Genomic DNA, 18252 nt, shown 5'->3' with positions numbered 1-18252 from the left:
AATGGGCATGTTTCTCAATTTAAGGTCCAGTATAAAAGAGAAAGCCATGGACAATGGACTAAGCCTGCCCATTTCAAGAAACGGTAGCTCGAACAATATCAAGGATAAACGCTCACAGCATAACTCCAACTCATTAAAGGGCAAATATAAGTACCAGCCGCGTTCCACACCGTCTAAATTCCAGCTTACAGTGAGCGTCATATCCCTTATTATTATCGCCGTTCTCTCGTTATATCTGTTCATATCGTTTCTTTCCGGAATGAACATCGGTGTATCCACGCAGAATGAAAGGTCGCTATTGGGTTCCTCGAAATCCTCTGAAAATTACAAGACAATCGACTTAGAAGATGAAGAATATTACGACTATGATTTTGAGGATATTGATCCTGAAGTGATTTCAAAATTTGATGATGGTGTGCAACATTATCTGATATCTCAATTTGGTTCAGAAGTCTTGACTCCCAACGATAATGAAAAATATCAAAGAGAACTTAACATGCTGTTCGATTCCACTGTTGAAAAATACGACCTATCGAATTTTGAAGGTGCTCCAAACGGATTGGAAACACGTGATCACATTCTTTTATGCATTCCACTAAGAAACGCAGCGGATGTATTGCCTTTGATGTTCAAGCATTTGATGAACCTGACTTATCCACACGAACTGATTGATCTGGCCTTTTTGGTCAGTGATTGTTCAGAGGGTGACACCACATTGGATGCTTTAATAGCGTACTCTAGGCAATTTCAAAATGGCACATTGTCCCAGATTTTTCAAGAGATTGACGCTGTCATTGATTCTCAGACAAAAGGCACCGACAAGTTATATCTTAAATATATGGACGAAGGTTATATTAACCGTGTCCGCCAGGCATTTTCACCACCATTCCATGAAAACTATGACAAGCCATTTAGATCAGTGCAGATTTTCCAGAAGGATTTTGGCCAAGTGATTGGACAAGGTTTTAGTGACAGACATGCTGTTAAGGTTCAAGGTATAAGAAGAAAATTAATGGGAAGGGCAAGAAATTGGTTAACTGCCAACGCTTTGAAACCATACCACTCATGGGTTTATTGGAGAGATGCTGATGTAGAGCTTTGCCCCGGGTCAGTTATTCAAGACTTGATGAGCAAAGACTATGACGTTATTGTCCCCAACGTTTGGAGACCACTACCTACATTCTTGGAAAGTGAGCAACCATACGATTTGAATTCTTGGATGGAATCTCAGGAGGCATTGGCATTGGCAAAAACGCTTGACGAAGATGATGTTATCGTAGAAGGCTATGCAGAATATCCAACGTGGAGGGTTCACTTGGCCTATATCAGAGATGCGGAAGGTGATCCAAATGAAGTGGTAGACTTGGATGGTGTTGGGGGAGTTTCTATCCTAGCAAAGGCCAAAATATTTAGAAATGGGGTACAGTTTCCTGCATTTACTTTCGAAAATCATGCAGAAACAGAAGCGTTTGGTAAGATGGCAAAGAAAATGGGGTATAGAGTTGGTGGCTTACCGCATTATACTATTTGGCATATTTATGAACCAAGCGATGACGATTTGAAGGAAATTGCAGCAAGGGAAAGAGAGAAGAGAAGACAATCAGAGTAAGAATCATGGTGACATTCAATATTAATTTAATTTTTTTAATTTTTGTTTTGTTTTGTTTTGTTTTATTTTCTTTTTTTTTATTTTCTTAAATGAATTAAAAAATACATACTATGTAGAATAAATAAAAGACTCCTGAAGGAAAAGGTGTAATTTAATATCGGGTTAAAGCTCAAGAATTTGCCACTAGGGAGGAAATAAAAAAGATTAAATTGTGCTGAAAATCACGGAAGATAATAATTAACTACCTATTATTTTTTTTGGTTATTTGCACGTTGAAATTGTGAAGATTCTTTAGCGTTTTCGAGTGCCTCACATCTATACAATCGCATGACGGCGGTACGGTCATATCTATTTCTTTAGTAATAGCTTTCCGTTAGGTCATAGCGCAGTCATATTCTGCAGCAGCTCTTGCCCTATGGTCTTTTATGAAGCTTTCGACCATGTAAAGCCCGCTAATCATGCATGCTAAACTTGCCAATCCTATTCCGAGATACTGGGCGCCTCTGTAACCCTTCAAAAGATTCTTGCCGTCTGGATTGAGCTGCGTCTCTACCGTAGCACCCATACCAAGACACAAAGACATGGAATAATTAACAACAGTATTCACCAATGATCCAGCCATACCTTGATATTCCATCGGCAAATTGTCACTAAAGATAATGGAAGATGCAGGAAATGAAAGATCCATCCCGAAACTTAAAATTATCATGGTCCCTAACTGAGTGCGAAAGTATGTCTCGTGAACTGGTGTAACACTTGCCATTATTGAGCCCACGTTGAATGCTACCATAGAAAAGAACAGAAACACTGATGGCGACACATTTTTAATAGTAAATCCTACTAGTAAAGCAGCAATAATACCCCAAATTAGAAACATAAAGTAAGTGCCACCAGCCCATAATGCCGTGTAATGCCTTATATTTAATTGAAATTGGAAATAATAAAACGTAAAGATACCAAATGAGCCCCATCCAAAGAACAGAGCCAGCATAATCTGTATCATATGACGATCTTTTATAACGGCGCGCGGTAATAATGGACTCTTGGCAAACCGAATCTCATAAATGACAAAAGCGACAAGGAAAACTACAGAAATGACCAAAATCACGATAATGTAAGCTTGACTCCAACCTGATATGGGAGCTTGATTCCACACAAAATTTAATAAAATGAGACCGATCACACCCAAAACAGAACCAATCCAATCCATAGAAAAATGATGAATATTTGTTGGTATAGCATTGGGGATGGCGTATATGGACAGGGCAAAATTAATGAGAGAGGCTATACTATACGCATAGAATGCCCATGGCCACTGTTTTGGGTCCTCAGTACCGATCAGCCCAGCAAAGAGACAACCTAAAGTTGCTCCAATAGGAGCCATTGCGCCGACAAAACTAATCACAATGTTTTTACGAAAAGTACCGCCCACATATATATTACCAATTATGCCCAGTACATTTGGCAAAACAAATGCGATCCCCAAACCTTGAAAGGCTCTGCTAATAATAAAAAAAGTATCGCTACCAGAATACTTGGTGATCCCGCAAATCAAAGACCATATAATAACCAAAACATATCCTATCAATAACATTTTTTTTAGCCCGTAAATGTCACCTAGTCTGCCACTAATCAATATAAATGAGCCTGAAACTAGTGGAAAAGATGCCATCAGCCATGACTTTGAGTTTCCTTCTGAGCCAAAACTGTCCGAAAGAATGTTCATAATCGAAAGAGTTTGCGTAGTACCTGCTTGGTTTAGAAGCTGGCTTATCATGCAAGTAAATATAAAGAGGTACTCTTGCCACGCATATTTGAAATAGTTTGGGTTTTGCCATTTTTGGTTGCTCTCTACCATTTCATCTTCAGAGTGCGTAAAAGCTGTTGCTATTAAAGTTTCTTCGTTGCCATTATCTCGTGATGATTTTTTAACAGGTAGTGTTTCCTCATTTTCAAGTTCGAGATACTCATCCTTGCTTTCCGTAAGCTCCACTAAAGATTGTTTGCTCATTATTATTATTTGTTTGCAATTCTTTAATTCGCTCTCCCTTTATAGACGTATATTTTGTAAATGTTGTTTGAAATGTATAAAGAGCATTTTATCCATCTCATCTTATAAAAACAACTTGTTCCTTACACGCTTATGAATATACTGAGATACTGCCATCTTTTTATATAAAGATGGTCATCTTACCTAAAAAAAAAATGCAAGTTGTTAAGGCAGAGCCAAGACAGACAGGACCCTGCGGCTTGACGTCGTCGCTGACGAAGAGTAGAAAAAATATAAGGATTGGGCTAGAGAAGATTATCGTACAACATTGATGACTCTACCGTAAAAACAATAGGTGCCGACAAAAAGTCACTAACGTAAACCGTTTAGAGTGAGGACGTTGGATACATAATGCCGTCATTCCATTAGTAATCACTGTATTATTTAGTTTATACAAAGAAGTGGGAGAAAAAAGGGATAAACTTTTTGACAGCCTGCCTCAGGTTTCATCTAATAGGACGATAGATATGTGTTAAACTTTATACTCAGTGCAGAAGTACTACTCATCGGGATGTGTGTTGTCTTCCGCAGAGGCACCCAGAATATTAGCTGCATACATAAATGTTGAATGTTGCACTTGTGCGAGGTATTGGGCCATGACATCTGATCCTGGTATCGTTCTATGCCTTGGGAAAGAACCTCTCTTCTTCCTTTTGTTATTTGCTGTTTCGCCATTTGTCAAGATGTCTTGCGTTGGCGTTTCGTACTTTTTCGAGTGATTATAGGACAAAGTTGAGGGAGCTCTTGGAGGAGCTTGCCTTAACGATGACCCACGGTTGAGCTGTGATAGATCTACCACATCTTCCTCATCTTCTACCTTCACTGGCCTCTTACTATTAATAACAGTCTGACTCGAGCTTCTTAAAGTCTGCGATTTCAAAGCATATTCAGGATCGCTCGGGGAATGCATAATGACTTCAATGTCTGACGATGAATCGGAAGATCCAGACGACTTGTTAAATAGATCTTCATAATCAGTTTCATCTGAGGCTGCGCGTTTGACGTCAGAGCTTGCCACTCCAAGACCTAGGCCACCTAGACTTCCGACCCCATTATTATCTTCGTTTTCAGCCTCCACCTCACTTTCATTCTCGCGCCCAGTAGTTCTCTCGGTTCCTGTTCCACCAAAGCCACTGTCCTTGTGTGCGTCTAGACTAATACCTAGGGATTCTAAGTTTAAGGGTTTATCAAAAGCCTTTTCTTTTTTATCGATTTCATTCTGCCTCCTTCTTTCTTCCAGCTTACTCAAACGTATATTATAGCTCGGTCTTTTAACCTTCTTATAAAATCTCGAATTTTTACCCGCTATCAAGTTTTTGTTTATATTACCACAACGATCTTTGCCGTAGTTTATCAAAAGCCCCTTATAACGGCCGCCAAATTTTTCCTCAGTTGCTCTTTTGAGTGTCACTTCACCGTATTCATTTTTTACTGTTGATTCCTTGTTAATTTCTTCAACAAGACTGATCGCGGACGATATATTCATGAAATTTATCCAACAGCAATGGCTATCACTTAAATAATTAATCTGCTCAATATCCCCATAGGTACTAAAGTCTTCTCTTAATTGTTCCGCATCAGGCAGAGATAATGTCTCATGCAATTTTTTGTACTGAGGGTCGTGAATGAACTTTTCCTTAAATGCGAACTCTGGGAGACTTACGTAGACATTTCTACTTGCCCCGATCGTAACAGCCAACGAGATTGATTTCGGTAATGGACCGGAATAATGCCCCCACCCAACTCTTAGCATATTACCATGTAACACTATTGGGTCAATGAACGAATTCGCATAGAATTGTACAGCAGATGGAGCTTCGATGAAAGTAACAAAGCATATCTTCTTCTCTGGTATGTATTTAATACTCTGAAGAATCCCTCCACGAACGACATTGCAGATATCCTCCGCCTTTGATCTCGGATTAATGTTTCCTATATAAATTGTTCTATTGCCGATGTCTGAGCCCATGGATGATGCCACTTTGGCTGAAACATTGAAATTTTGCTCCAAACTCCGAGTTATTGGATTTGGCAATACTCTTTGATTCATTTGCAAATTGGGAGATGCTGGAGAAGGCGTGGCTATCAACTGTTGAGGTATTATCGCCCCACTGGACTGATTGGAATCATTCATAAACATTTGTTCATTTAATGGCAAAGGTGATGGGATATCTTGGGAGAATTGCCTAGAGTTTTCTGTTGTTTTTGAAATTTTGACATTGCTCAAGTGAGTAGAGTGTTCTTCAATGGTTGGTGTTTGATAGTCATGATAGTTAATTTCCAAATCAGTTCCATCAAGTTCTATCCCTTGGAGTTTCGTCGTTAGCATATCAATCTCTTCATTTAAGGAGACAGACGATGACAGACTTGTTAAGCTCATATTAGAGTGTCCGTATATGGAAGCACCAATGCTACTATTAATATTGTGTGTGGTGATATTACTTTTATTATTGTTGCTGTTGTTGTGGTTGTTGTTGTTGCTATCATTATTGTTCCCAACGGGAACAGAAGGCGCTGATAAACGATGTGTGCTCGTTCTACTCTCGTAAATATTAGCGACTGAAGATCTAGCTGAGCTAACTACCAACGGCGCTAGGGATACGTAAAAACATTTGGAAATGCCTAAATTTTTGGAGTATTTTTTCAAGTAGTCGAGAACTTCAATCGCCATAAAGATGTTCAAAAATGTCAACACAGCGTAATTTTCAGGGAATTGATTTGAAGGTACATCGGTGTTGACTAAATCAATAGATTCTAAAATGTATCTTTTGTTTTTTGACCTGTCCAAAAATAGTAATTTCTTTTTGAATAAATCACTTTTCTCCAAGGGACTTTTGAATTCAATTATAATCGACCTTGTAGCATCTTTGTTCTCTACATCATGGTGCAGCGAAGCGCTAATGATTGTCGAGTCATCGGTGATCTCAGTTTGCTCAGCATTCTCTGTTAATGCATCATTCTCAATAAAGGTAGAGAGGCATTTGGGATCATAATTTAAGCAAACAAATTTCAGGTTTAGTGATTCAGATTTTAAAAATGTTTTGAATTCAGATAACCTTTGTAAAATGTTATTATAGAAATTCAAACAGTCGCCTTTGGTCAAGAAGCTTATCAGAATGGATAGATTTTTGGCCTTCGCATCTTTTAAGTCATCACTCTTCTTCCCGTCAATTATATAGGCACTTTCCAGAGTATTGGATTTGACAAAATGCTTGACTATAGAGTGCAAATCGGTAGAACGATCCACGTTTTCAATAAGCAGCGACCTAGTCCTATAAGCATCATCACCAGTCGGTAGAACCTTGTAATTAATACGGAAAGGCCTTTGTAAGACTATTTCTGGATTTATATCATCAAAAATGTTGTTCCTTATGGATGTTCTTCTTCCGCTGCTGTTCCTGGTGTCGCACCCCTTATTGTTGTTTTGAGTAACATTCCTCGTACTGTTGTTGTTCCTCGAGAAAGAATTTCTTCCCACTCTATAATAGTTTGAAGGAGTTACCATTCCGTTATTATTGTTGTTGTGGTTATTATTACTGTTTCCATTGTAACCGTTGTGATTAGAAACAGGCCTCGAATAAGCCTTTCTTTTAAGATTGGATGATCTTGCAGGATTATAGCCATTTTGCATGTTAGGCGAGGAAACAAACGGCGACCCCATCAATAGGTGAGATGGCAAAAGACTGGCACCGTATGCCGTATCAAAAGGCGTCGGTGGAATATTAGGCAATGGTGAGTTGGTGTAATATGCTGGGTGTTGGGAGGGACCGTACTGGCCGGCACCGTTTACGAAATCAACAGGATGGTACATCATTGGATTTCCTACCATGGAATTCATCCCGTTGTAATCTTGCTGTTGACGATATGCATAATTCGCAACGGGTTTTCTTGAATTAGAGTTTGACATACTGGAATCCTCAAAAAAACAATAGAAAACGGATTCTTGCGAGCCTTGTTCGAGCTAATCAAAAAACCTTTCTTGATAGTATAAACGAACGACGTAAATGAGCCAACTGCACCTCTTCAGCCTTTGGGATATCTTCTCTGGATGCTTTTCACGTAACCTGAAACAAGGAAAAAGGGCAGGTTTGTTGTGGTGTTTCTATGCTTGATTTAATTTTTTTTTTAGCCCGTTGAGGCGCAACGAAAGGGGAAGGGTGACCAAAAATAGCACGTAAAAGCTGTGTATAAGGTGAAAGTGACGCTAAATTGAAAGAAAAAGCTCACTGACTATTGAAGCGTTAATTACTGTCTTTCAAACATACGTGTGGATCAAGTTATATATATTTATTGTTTATTTGAAGCTATGTACTTCCCCCCCAAAACAAGCGTATTTGGCACATTAGGGAAATATGATCGCTAGCGTATTCTCCCTCGAAAGGTTGAGAGTGCTTGGGCATCTCTTGTGCACACGGCATCCTTAGATATCCGATTACTCTTACCCTGTTATTTTCTTCAAAAACGGTTAGAGGTTCTCTCTTGCGCGCACCTTTACTGCCATTATCCTCAATATAAAATATGTAATCTAATAATCCACACCATGTATTGGCCCAGTTTGAGAGTTCTGGTTCGCCATGGCTTCCGTTAGCATTCTCAGGATGCACTTTACCGTAGCCAAGCCCGTATAAAGATATTCCTCTAACATTCAGAGAATTATGCAATGCAACTAACTGATTCACCAGGGCCTTTTCTTCCTTTGTCGCTGCAAAGCTCTTTGGTTTTGGGTTTTGTGGTTGATCTGAATGACCTTCACCCCTAGATTTTTCATCACATTCTTCATCATCCTGGTCGCTTTCTTCTCCATTCCTTTTTTTCGAATATTGATACGCTAGTGAGCATTCTACCATAGCTCTTATTGAGCCTGTTAATATCAATGGCCTCCTCGTTATGGCTAGGTACGGTGGCTCTTCAGGTTCGGTGTTGAAATCACCCATCAACAAGCTATGCCAGCCGTTGTATTTCGAACAAGTTTTAATTTCCTGAATCTTTTGCAAGACCAAGTAAGATTGTCTTAATCTCTCAAAAACCCCGAATGGGTGCCAAAATAAATGTGTATTTGCGACGATAACTCCACTTGATGATGAGTCTGTTACGTCTTTGAAATTAAGTGATATAATAAGGGCAATATTCTTAGTCCTTGTTCTTGCAGATATAACGTTTCCTGCCAATACGTTATCGTAGTCTAGCATCCATTCATTATCTAGCTGAAATTTTTTATTATTCCATGCAACCAGTAGTCCATGAGTTTTCCCTTCATGCCTTTTAAAAGTTAAATCAAACCCCAGCTTATGAAAATTCTCCTGCCAGAAGTGCAGTTCATTATAATCGACCTCCTGCAACGATACAATATCAGGCCGATATTTCTTCAATTCGTGAACCAGAACTTTTGATCTTTTATGCCACTTTAATGCTGGTCCACTTTGTGGGAAAAAATCTCTTCTAATCAAGGTTTGTGCTAAAGTGTTATAGGTCATTATCTTAACGTCCAGTGAATTGGAGGTGGCTTGTATGGTTGGTGACGTAGGACCTTTTGAATTTTCATGGCTGATATCGAGCAAGGGTCTTTCAATGAATTGTAAGTCAGGCGTTGGGAAATCAGGGTCCTTTCCCTGGGATATTAGGGAACTCCTGCGTATCTGTCTTTTTTGAGCACGTTCTTCTCTAATTTTCTTAATGTGATCCACAGTTAGTTGTTCTCTGGGCACTTTGTGAGGCGCTGGGTTGTCTTCACTAGGTGAACCGAGGACTGAAATAGAGGAGGTCTCCTTCTGTGAAGCGGATGTTCCGTCTTCTATTTGGCTATTCATATTAAATCAATGTAGGAGACAAAACAAAAGCAAAAACTCTTTAATGTGGTAACTATTATATTTTGGGTGAGCTGACTTTACAATAGTAAGTAATATACTGCAACCATGTCAATTTGGTACCATTACCATGTTTAAATATCAGGATTATAAGTCATCCTTTTTTTCTGTGAAACTAAGGGGTGGCTGAGCTTTTATATACATAGTCGGGAGAGGGAATCAGAGCATTTAACGTATCAAACGAATCCGTTTAAAATTTACAACTGGGTGGGTATGTATATTATTTATTATTCGGCAATTTGTCTACTATGATAGTATTAATACAAAATGTAGAGGAAACTATACAGAGAAATCACAGTGGTACAATGTTGAGGGAGAAAAGAACACGACGAAGTCTAGATTTGATTGCCGAATCATTTTTGTAAGGTCCTGTGTTACGATGTGTGAAAAGGATTGTTAATGTATTTATTATATCTTTTGTTATCAATTTAGGTATGTTAATAGACTTTTTTTGTTTTTATATAATCCAAATACTCAAATACTTTGTTCTCGCGACTAATAATAAACAATATCAGGTAAAATGAAAAATTTCAGAATGGGGAAACATGTATTGGTATATAGATACTACAGATATAATACAATGAACCCATATCATTTCAAAGGTTCGTTACTTAATATCTCCGCAGGGAGGATTCTGTTATTTTGGCTCCTCTGCTGGAAGCTATCCTCCTCCTCATCATCCTCCTCATCCTCATCTGAAATGGCGATGCTAAAGGAATCTACCATCCGAAATATGTCAGACCTATCCATTGCTTTTCCATCAAAACTCAAGTCAAAACTCTCGTTGGCGTTTGCCGAAACACTAGTACCAGCTCTCTGCTTAGCATTGGTATTAGGAAGATTCTTCGCGGGCTTACTGTTACTTTGCAGCTGTTTTTGTTGCTGGGATGTTAATGTCAGCTGTACACGGCATAGTTCGTCCAGTGACTTTGAGATCCGTGTCTTACTATTAGTGGACAATTGAATAGGTTGCAAGAAGTGATAGTTTTTCTCAAACTTCAACGAAATTAGTAAGATTATGATTTTTTTCGATATATCGTCTATCGTTTCATGCACTGGTAATGACAATTTATATGTGATAATGACAGATCTAGGCAAGATGCATTTTTTAATGTTAAAGTTTGCTTTTGATCTCATGGGGGAATTCGTCAACGCAGGCGCCATGTTAGTGCCACTTCTTGTGCCATCTAAATCAATTGGCTTGGTAAAATACCTTTTGATGGTACATGTTCTGGAGGGAAAAAGGATATCATTTATGCTGTTCACTTCCTTTGTTCGATTGAATTTAAGAGATTTTGAATTTAAATGAGACACCGATTGGTGATGTGGTTGAGGATTGACATTGGCGTTTGCAGCGCCGGTATTATTTGGATATCTAGATGTCCTGTTACCATTGTTACTACCTCCGGTATAATGGTTTTCGTTAACCCCTTTATTAATCTGTGAGACGCTGTTAAACCTTGGTCTCAAGTTTTTTGTGGGCGACTCTGGATAGTAAAAAAACTGCTGGTTAGAATCGAATGTCGTATTTTGTTCGTAGCTCAGGATCGGCTGCTGGTTCAGATTAAACTGCGTAGGAGGCAGGACCAGCCCGCTGCTGTTATTAATGTACGAAGATTTGTTATTGAGAGTCCTTCTTGGCGACACTGATGGACTTTGACTCATTGCTATCTACTATTTTCTTACTGGGGTACGACTATAGTAGCAAGAAAGAAAGTAAAGAAATGACAAAATGTTTTATGAAAGGTCGCAGTTTCATGTGCAATTGAAGAAAAAAACTTTTCTTTGTTTTGATGCGAATTATTGACACTTTCTTATTTTGTGTTTTTATTTATGTTCTTTCCTAATCTGGAAACCATATTAAGGGCCGGCGCTACCCGGTTTAAGATCATTCACGTGACAAGCACGTGGACAATAAATAACATTGAAACTCATATACCACATATCTAAAGAATGGTGGAACGGTGAATGCTGTTTGGAAACACATTTAAAAAGCTCAGAAATGGGCCTCCCACCTTCCCTTGCTATAACAACCACTACGATTATATGTTGCTGTTCGTCGTTAGCAACGAACCTATTATTCCTTCGCTTTACTGTCGAAGACCACAGAAGACATTCACGGCAATCGAATGTTTCCTCCGTTAGCAATTTATTTACAGGAACGATGCGAATATGTACAGTTTGCCGATCATCGCTGAAATGCCTCAAAGTATGCATATTCTCATGACCTATCTATTCTGACCAATCATACGAGAGCATTGACTTGCCGGGTAGCCCACACAGTAGCTGCCCCTTAGTCTTTTTGGTTATTACCGGTATTTGCAACAACAACAGGGTATATATAAGATGTATAGGCATAGTGTGGAAAGCATTTCACCATCAATTGATGAGTTTTAAGTCGTGAAAACAGTCTCGTCACATCATCGAATTACACATTCACCTAAGAAAAGAAACTAAAAACCGTTATGCTATCGAAGAATTTGTATAGTAACAGGAAGTTGCTAACCTCGACGAATACACTAGTCAGGTTCGCTTCCACTAGATCTACAGGAGTGGAAAACTCCGGGGCAGGTCCTACATCTTTTAAGACCATGAAAGTCATTGACCCTCAACACAGCGACAAGCCAAACGTACTGATACTGGGTTCAGGGTGGGGAGCTATATCGTTTTTGAAGCACATCGACACCAAAAAGTACAACGTTTCCATCATCTCTCCTAGAAGCTATTTCTTATTTACGCCATTGTTGCCTTCTGCACCAGTTGGGACAGTGGACGAAAAATCAATTATTGAGCCAATTGTTAATTTCGCTCTTAAGAAAAAGGGGAACGTTACTTACTATGAAGCAGAAGCCACCTCTATCAATCCTGACAGGAATACTGTCACTATAAAATCATTATCCGCTGTCAGCCAGCTATACCAACCTGAAAACCATTTGGGACTACATCAGGCAGAACCTGCTGAAATTAAGTACGATTATTTAATCAGTGCCGTAGGTGCGGAACCTAATACATTTGGTATTCCAGGGGTAACTGATTATGGTCATTTTTTAAAAGAAATTCCGAACTCTTTGGAAATAAGAAGGACTTTTGCCGCCAATTTGGAGAAGGCTAATTTATTGCCCAAGGGCGACCGCGAAAGAAAAAGATTATTGTCCATTGTTGTGGTTGGTGGTGGGCCTACCGGTGTAGAGGCCGCTGGTGAGCTACAGGATTATGTTCACCAGGATCTGAGAAAATTCCTCCCTGCATTGGCTGAGGAAGTCCAAATTCATTTGGTCGAAGCTCTACCTATCGTTTTAAATATGTTTGAAAAGAAGCTATCATCATATGCGCAATCCCATTTAGAAAACACATCGATCAAAGTACATTTGAGAACAGCCGTCGCTAAAGTAGAAGAAAAGCAGTTATTGGCAAAGACCAAACACGAAGACGGCAAAGTAACTGAAGAAACTATTCCATACGGTACTTTAATTTGGGCCACGGGTAACAAGGCAAGACCGGTAATTACAGACCTTTTCAACAAAATCCCTGAGCAAAACTCGTCCAAGAGAGGATTGGCAGTAAATAACTTTCTGCAAGTGAAAGGTAGCAATAACATCTTCGCCATTGGTGATAATGCATTCGCTGGGTTGCCACCAACCGCCCAAGTGGCGCATCAAGAGGCTGAATATTTGGCCAAAAATTTCGATAAAATGGCTCAAATACCACACTTTCAACAGAACTTATCTTCAAGAAAGGATAAGATTGACCTTTTGTTCGAAGAGAACAACTTCAAACCTTTCAAATACAATGATTTAGGTGCCTTAGCATACCTTGGATCCGAAAGGGCCATTGCAACTATCCGTTCCGGTAAGAGAACATTTTACACCGGTGGGGGCTTAATGACCTTTTACTTATGGAGAATTTTATACTTGTCAATGATTCTATCCGCTAGGTCGAGATTAAAGGTCTTTTTCGACTGGATTAAATTAGCATTCTTTAAAAGAGATTTTTTTAAAGGATTATAGATGAAATTAAGGAGCCCTTTTTCTGGAAAAAGAAAAAAAAGGGTGGTAGGCACCATTTTTCCTGAATTTGCATCCTTTTCTAAAACCCTCCAAACCAAACATAAAATACACACTCACACACACAGACACACTAAAAAAAAAAAATGCACATGATGTTTTATTATTTATATATTCCCACTTTTTTAATATGATGGTTGACTAATGCACAAACAAAGGCACCAGCAAGATTGGTTGATCACTTCAGCTTTTTTCCTCCCATTGTCCTATATATATATCTGTGATTATTTATTTCTACCTATTATGTTTCTCTATTTATTTTTTACGCCAAATCATTTGTATATATGTAACGAAAGCTTTATAATTCTTATGCCCCGCAAACACTCCATTGCCGAATGTTTCGCCTATTCACTCAGTCATTGAAAAAACTCTTTGGCCTTTTTGATATTTTCCAATACTAGTTCTTGTGGAATATTCATATCTTTCAACACTATGAAACACACCATATTCGACGATAACTCGCTGACGTAGATGTTGTTGTTCAATATTAGAGTCTTGAATCCGCTCTTCAATTTCGTGCAACTCTGCTTGAAGTTTTTCATTATATTGGAGATCTTTTCGAAGCGCTTGGGGTCTAGCAGGACATTACTATTTTCCGAACTATCATGATCCTCATTGCTGTTTTCGCCATTACTGGAGCATATCACTAAGAAAGTTGTCCTTTCAAAAAGAATAATTTCAAGCGCGTTCATAATTTCCTTGAACTTTTTCAAATTACTTTGATGGTTAGACATATTTGGTATTAGCGAACACACAATCTGCGACCATGCCTTGTATAAACTTTCATCCCAAATCGAAGTCGGAAAACCTATCAGATTGGGAAATCCGAATTCCGAAGAGGTTTCACTCAGGTTCTTCATCATGATTTGGAACAGCTCCTCTCTCTTATCCAACTGAACCAGATCCATCTTATGCAGAAGAACAAAAATTTTGGCGTCCGGGGAGTATTTCCTCAACTGCTTTAAGGCTTTCGCAAATATCTCGATATCCTTGAGCACCTCAGTCGACTCTACATCAAAAACATGAATTAACACCTGCACCATTTGAAAAATGTGGTCTTTCTGCTTGGTGAAGTAATTCTCCATGAACACGTCCTGACCACCACAGTCCCACAGATTTAAAGTCATGTTCCCAAGAAACCTTAGATGGGAGTGTTCTACATCAATAGTGGCACCCAGTCTCCTGGTGTCAAAGGCAGAGTAGTTACTAAAGATGATTGACCTCATTGACGATTTACCTGAGCCAGACCGGCCCATCAGAAGCAATTTCTTTCTATTATTTGACGACATTATTAAAACTTCGAGTGATAAATGTGATTTTGATTGCCGTACACCCTTGACTAAGATACTATATTGTGATTATCCAAGCGAAATTACTATCATAATTACAATTTAGGGTCCCATATTGAATTTTTCACTTACGTTTTTTTACCGTCTAATAGACAGGATACGAAAAAGATAAAGAAGAGTTAATCAATGAAAAAAAGAAAAGGAAAAAAAAGGAAAAAAATATGTCACGTGATCGAATTCATTACCCGGAGATGACTTCAAACGACTTAAATACTCTGCCCAAAAAACCTTAAAATATTTAAAAAAAAAGAAAATAAAAAAAAAAGAAAAGTGATTTATCAGCCGCTCGTTTATCAACCGTTATTACCAAATCGTAAATGAAAAAGGCCATACTATTACGACAAGACACAATCGGAGGGCAGATCATAGATCTTAACCAAGAGAACATGCCAAGAAATGACAGCAATCAATATTACGCACGTTGGTGTTGTTGTAGGCTCCTATACGTGCAGTATCGCTCGTAAGGGCCCTTTTAACTCATCTAGCGGCTATTGAGATGATATTGCCCGGCTGAAAAACACCCGTTCCTCTCACTGCCGCGCCGCCCGATGCCAATTTAATAGTTCCACGTGGATGTGTTATTTTCAGCACGTGGGCGGAAATTAGCGACGGGAATTGATTATTGTTCGCCGTGGTTCATCGAAATCAGTGAGATCGGTGCAATTATGCACCAAATCTTGTGTGAGAGGCTTTCCTTATCCCTCTTCTCCCGGTTTTGCGTGCTCATTAGCTAGATTGAAAACGTGCGTATTACTCATTAATTAACCGACTCCATCTATGAGATAATTTATTATTCCTTTTTGGCAGCATGATGCAACCATATTGCACACCGGTAATGCCAACTTAGATTCACTTGCTATTGTGCTTCGTATATATATATATAAGCTCATCCTCATCTCTTCTATAAAGTAAAGTTCTAAATTCACTCTTAAATTTTATCTCTCCTCATCTCGTAGATCACCAGGGCACACAAAACAAAACTCCACGAATACAATCCAAATGAGTTCCGTCAATAAAGATACTATTCATGTTGCTGAAAGAAGTCTTCATAAAGAACACCTTACTGAAGGTGGTAACATGGCCTTCCACAACCATTTGAATGATTTTGCTCATATTGAAGATCCTCTGGAAAGAAGAAGATTGGCTTTGGAGTCCATCGATAACGAAGGTTTCGGTTGGCAACAAGTTAAGACCATCGGTATTGCCGGTGTTGGTTTCTTAACAGATTCTTATGATATTTTTGCCATTAATTTGGGTATCACTATGATGTCCTACGTTTACTGGCACGGTAGTATGCCGAGTTCAAGTCAGACCTTGTTGAAGGTTTCCACTTCTGTTGGTACTGTTATTGGTCAATTTGGTTTTGGTACTTTAGCTGATATTGTTGGTCGTAAGAAAATTTATGGTTTGGAACTTATCATCATGATTGTCTGTACTATTTTGCAAACCACTGTTGCTCATTCTCCTGCTATTAACTTCGTTGCTGTTTTAACATTCTACCGTATCATAATGGGTATTGGTATTGGTGGTGACTACCCCCTATCTTCTATTATTACTTCTGAATTTGCCACTACCAAATGGAGAGGTGCCATTATGGGTGCTGTCTTTGCTAACCAAGCTTGGGGTCAAATTTCCGGTGGTATCATCGCCCTTATCTTGGTTGCTGCTTACAAAAGCGAACTAAACTACGCAGACTCTGGTGCTGAATGTGATGCTAGATGTCAAAAGGCTTGTGACCAAATGTGGAGAATCCTTATTGGGTTGGGTACCGTTCCAGGTTTGCTATGTTTGTATTTCAGATTGACTATTCCAGAATCTCCTAGATATCAATTGGATGTTAACGCTAAGTTGGAACTTGCTGCTGTACAGGAACAAGATGGTGAAAAGAAAATCCACGACACCAGCGATGAAGACATGGCAATTAACGGTTTGGAAAGAGCTTCTACTGCCGTCGAATCTCTTGACGCTCATCCTCCAAAGGCTTCATTCAAAGATTTCTGCAGACATTTTGGCCAATGGAAATACGGTAAGATTTTGCTAGGTACTGCTGGTTCATGGTTTACCTTAGATGTTGCCTTCTACGGTTTGAGTTTAAACAGTGCTGTTATTCTGCAAACCATCGGTTATGCCGGTTCCAAAAACGTTTACAAGAAACTGTACGATACTGCTGTCGGTAATTTGATTTTGATTTGCGCTGGTTCGTTACCTGGTTACTGGGCATCCGTCTTTACTGTCGATATTATCGGTAGAAAACCAATTCAATTAGCCGGTTTCATCATCTTGACCATTTTGTTCTGTGTCATCGGTTTTGCATACCATAAGATTGGTGACCACGGTCTATTGGCTCTTTACGTCATTTGTCAATTCTTCCAAAACTTCGGTCCAAACGTAACCACCTTTATTGTTCCTGGTGAGTGTTTCCCAACTCGTTACAGATCTACTGCTCATGGTATTTCTGCTGCATCTGGTAAGGTCGGTGCTATTATTGCACAAACCGCTTTGGGTACTCTAATCGACCATAACTGTGCTAGAGACGGTAAGCCAACCAACTGTTGGCTACCTCACGTCATGGAAATTTTCGCCTTATTCATGTTGTTGGGTATCTTCACAACCTTGTTGATCCCAGAAACTAAGAGAAAGACTCTAGAAGAAATCAACGAGCAATACCACGATGAAATCGATCCTGCTACCCTAAACTTCAGAAACAAGAATAATGACATTGAATCTTCCAGCCCATCTCAACTTCAACATGAACCATAAAAGCCTCAAAGATGCACTAAAACTTGTAAACTAGAACAAATAATGCAAAAACATTTTTATAAACTTATTATCAAACCCCTTACATAATCTATAAATACTGTCAGGTTACATATTTATTCGATAATTTTTTTAGTCTCATTATTTCCTCGTCTCTTTCCTCTCTTCCAACCTGTCGGCCTATACCAGTAGTGCTAGCATGTCTTTTTTTTTTTTCACTTCTGAAGGGTACCCGACATATCATTTCTCAAGGCTTGTAAAACCTCGAAACGTTTTACAAATTGCACATCTAGAAGAAATATAAACACAGATCAAGTATCCCATAAAAGTACATTAATCAGACTGAGCACCCCACTGGAGACAATGAGAGAGGTCATTAGTATTAATGGTATGTATGCGTGTTTTTTTTGTTTAAGATTCGAGGACAATGGTATTTGTGAGACATGGAAAGTAGTTCGATCTGATCTGACCTGATCCAGTCCCAATTGGCCCTCATCTTGTTGATTAAAGGCAAAAAAATTGATTTATACTAGTACCGTTTACTAACAATTAATTTTTT

General features: G+C 38.9%; 9 protein-coding genes across 9 annotated transcripts; 4 read left to right on the top strand and 5 right to left on the bottom strand.

Annotated features, from left to right (window-relative positions):
- Nucleotide 1: 1 nt before the first annotated feature.
- On the top strand, nucleotides 2–1609 carry VAN1 (Van1p; the record flags this gene model as incomplete). Its single annotated transcript, XM_033912315.1, has 1 exon — nucleotides 2–1609. One exon carries the CDS (start codon nucleotides 2–4, stop codon nucleotides 1607–1609), a length of 1608 nt encoding a protein of 535 aa, XP_033768206.1.
- A 373-nt stretch (nucleotides 1610–1982) lies between these two features.
- ATR1 (borate transporter) lies at nucleotides 1983–3620 on the bottom strand (the record flags this gene model as incomplete). The annotated part of the gene is made up of 1 exon (XM_033912314.1): nucleotides 1983–3620. The coding sequence occupies one exon, from the start codon at nucleotides 3618–3620 to the stop codon at nucleotides 1983–1985; it is 1638 nt and encodes a 545-aa protein (XP_033768205.1).
- Nucleotides 3621–4158: 538 nt separating this feature from the next.
- NAB6 (Nab6p) lies at nucleotides 4159–7566 on the bottom strand (the record flags this gene model as incomplete). Its single annotated transcript, XM_033912313.1, has 1 exon — nucleotides 4159–7566. The coding sequence occupies one exon, from the start codon at nucleotides 7564–7566 to the stop codon at nucleotides 4159–4161; it is 3408 nt and encodes a 1135-aa protein (XP_033768204.1).
- A 397-nt stretch (nucleotides 7567–7963) lies between these two features.
- Nucleotides 7964–9466, bottom strand: NGL3 (3'-5' poly(A) RNA exonuclease; the record flags this gene model as incomplete). The annotated part of the gene is made up of 1 exon (XM_033912312.1): nucleotides 7964–9466. One exon carries the CDS (start codon nucleotides 9464–9466, stop codon nucleotides 7964–7966), a length of 1503 nt encoding a protein of 500 aa, XP_033768203.1.
- Nucleotides 9467–10114: 648 nt separating this feature from the next.
- On the bottom strand, nucleotides 10115–11188 carry SPAR_M00150 (uncharacterized protein; the record flags this gene model as incomplete). Its single annotated transcript, XM_033912311.1, has 1 exon — nucleotides 10115–11188. The coding sequence occupies one exon, from the start codon at nucleotides 11186–11188 to the stop codon at nucleotides 10115–10117; it is 1074 nt and encodes a 357-aa protein (XP_033768202.1).
- Nucleotides 11189–11988: 800 nt separating this feature from the next.
- Nucleotides 11989–13530, top strand: NDI1 (NADH-ubiquinone reductase (H(+)-translocating) NDI1; the record flags this gene model as incomplete). The annotated part of the gene is made up of 1 exon (XM_033912310.1): nucleotides 11989–13530. The coding sequence occupies one exon, from the start codon at nucleotides 11989–11991 to the stop codon at nucleotides 13528–13530; it is 1542 nt and encodes a 513-aa protein (XP_033768201.1).
- A 413-nt stretch (nucleotides 13531–13943) lies between these two features.
- GTR1 (Rag GTPase GTR1) lies at nucleotides 13944–14876 on the bottom strand (the record flags this gene model as incomplete). The annotated part of the gene is made up of 1 exon (XM_033912309.1): nucleotides 13944–14876. The coding sequence occupies one exon, from the start codon at nucleotides 14874–14876 to the stop codon at nucleotides 13944–13946; it is 933 nt and encodes a 310-aa protein (XP_033768200.1).
- Nucleotides 14877–15332: 456 nt separating this feature from the next.
- On the top strand, nucleotides 15333–15670 carry SPAR_M00120 (uncharacterized protein; the record flags this gene model as incomplete). Its single annotated transcript, XM_033912308.1, has 2 exons — nucleotides 15333–15396; nucleotides 15525–15670. 2 exons carry the CDS (start codon nucleotides 15333–15335, stop codon nucleotides 15668–15670), a joined length of 210 nt encoding a protein of 69 aa, XP_033768199.1.
- A 265-nt stretch (nucleotides 15671–15935) lies between these two features.
- On the top strand, nucleotides 15936–17696 carry PHO84 (phosphate transporter PHO84; the record flags this gene model as incomplete). Its single annotated transcript, XM_033912307.1, has 1 exon — nucleotides 15936–17696. The coding sequence occupies one exon, from the start codon at nucleotides 15936–15938 to the stop codon at nucleotides 17694–17696; it is 1761 nt and encodes a 586-aa protein (XP_033768198.1).
- Between the last annotated feature and the right edge of the window lie 556 nt (nucleotides 17697–18252).

Source organism: Saccharomyces paradoxus, chromosome XIII (genome assembly GCF_002079055.1).
Source record: "Saccharomyces paradoxus chromosome XIII, complete sequence".
NCBI classification, from domain to species: domain Eukaryota; kingdom Fungi; phylum Ascomycota; class Saccharomycetes; order Saccharomycetales; family Saccharomycetaceae; genus Saccharomyces; species Saccharomyces paradoxus.
The sequence above is the reverse complement of the archived record's forward strand: the minus strand, read 5'-3'. Positions and strand labels throughout refer to the sequence as shown.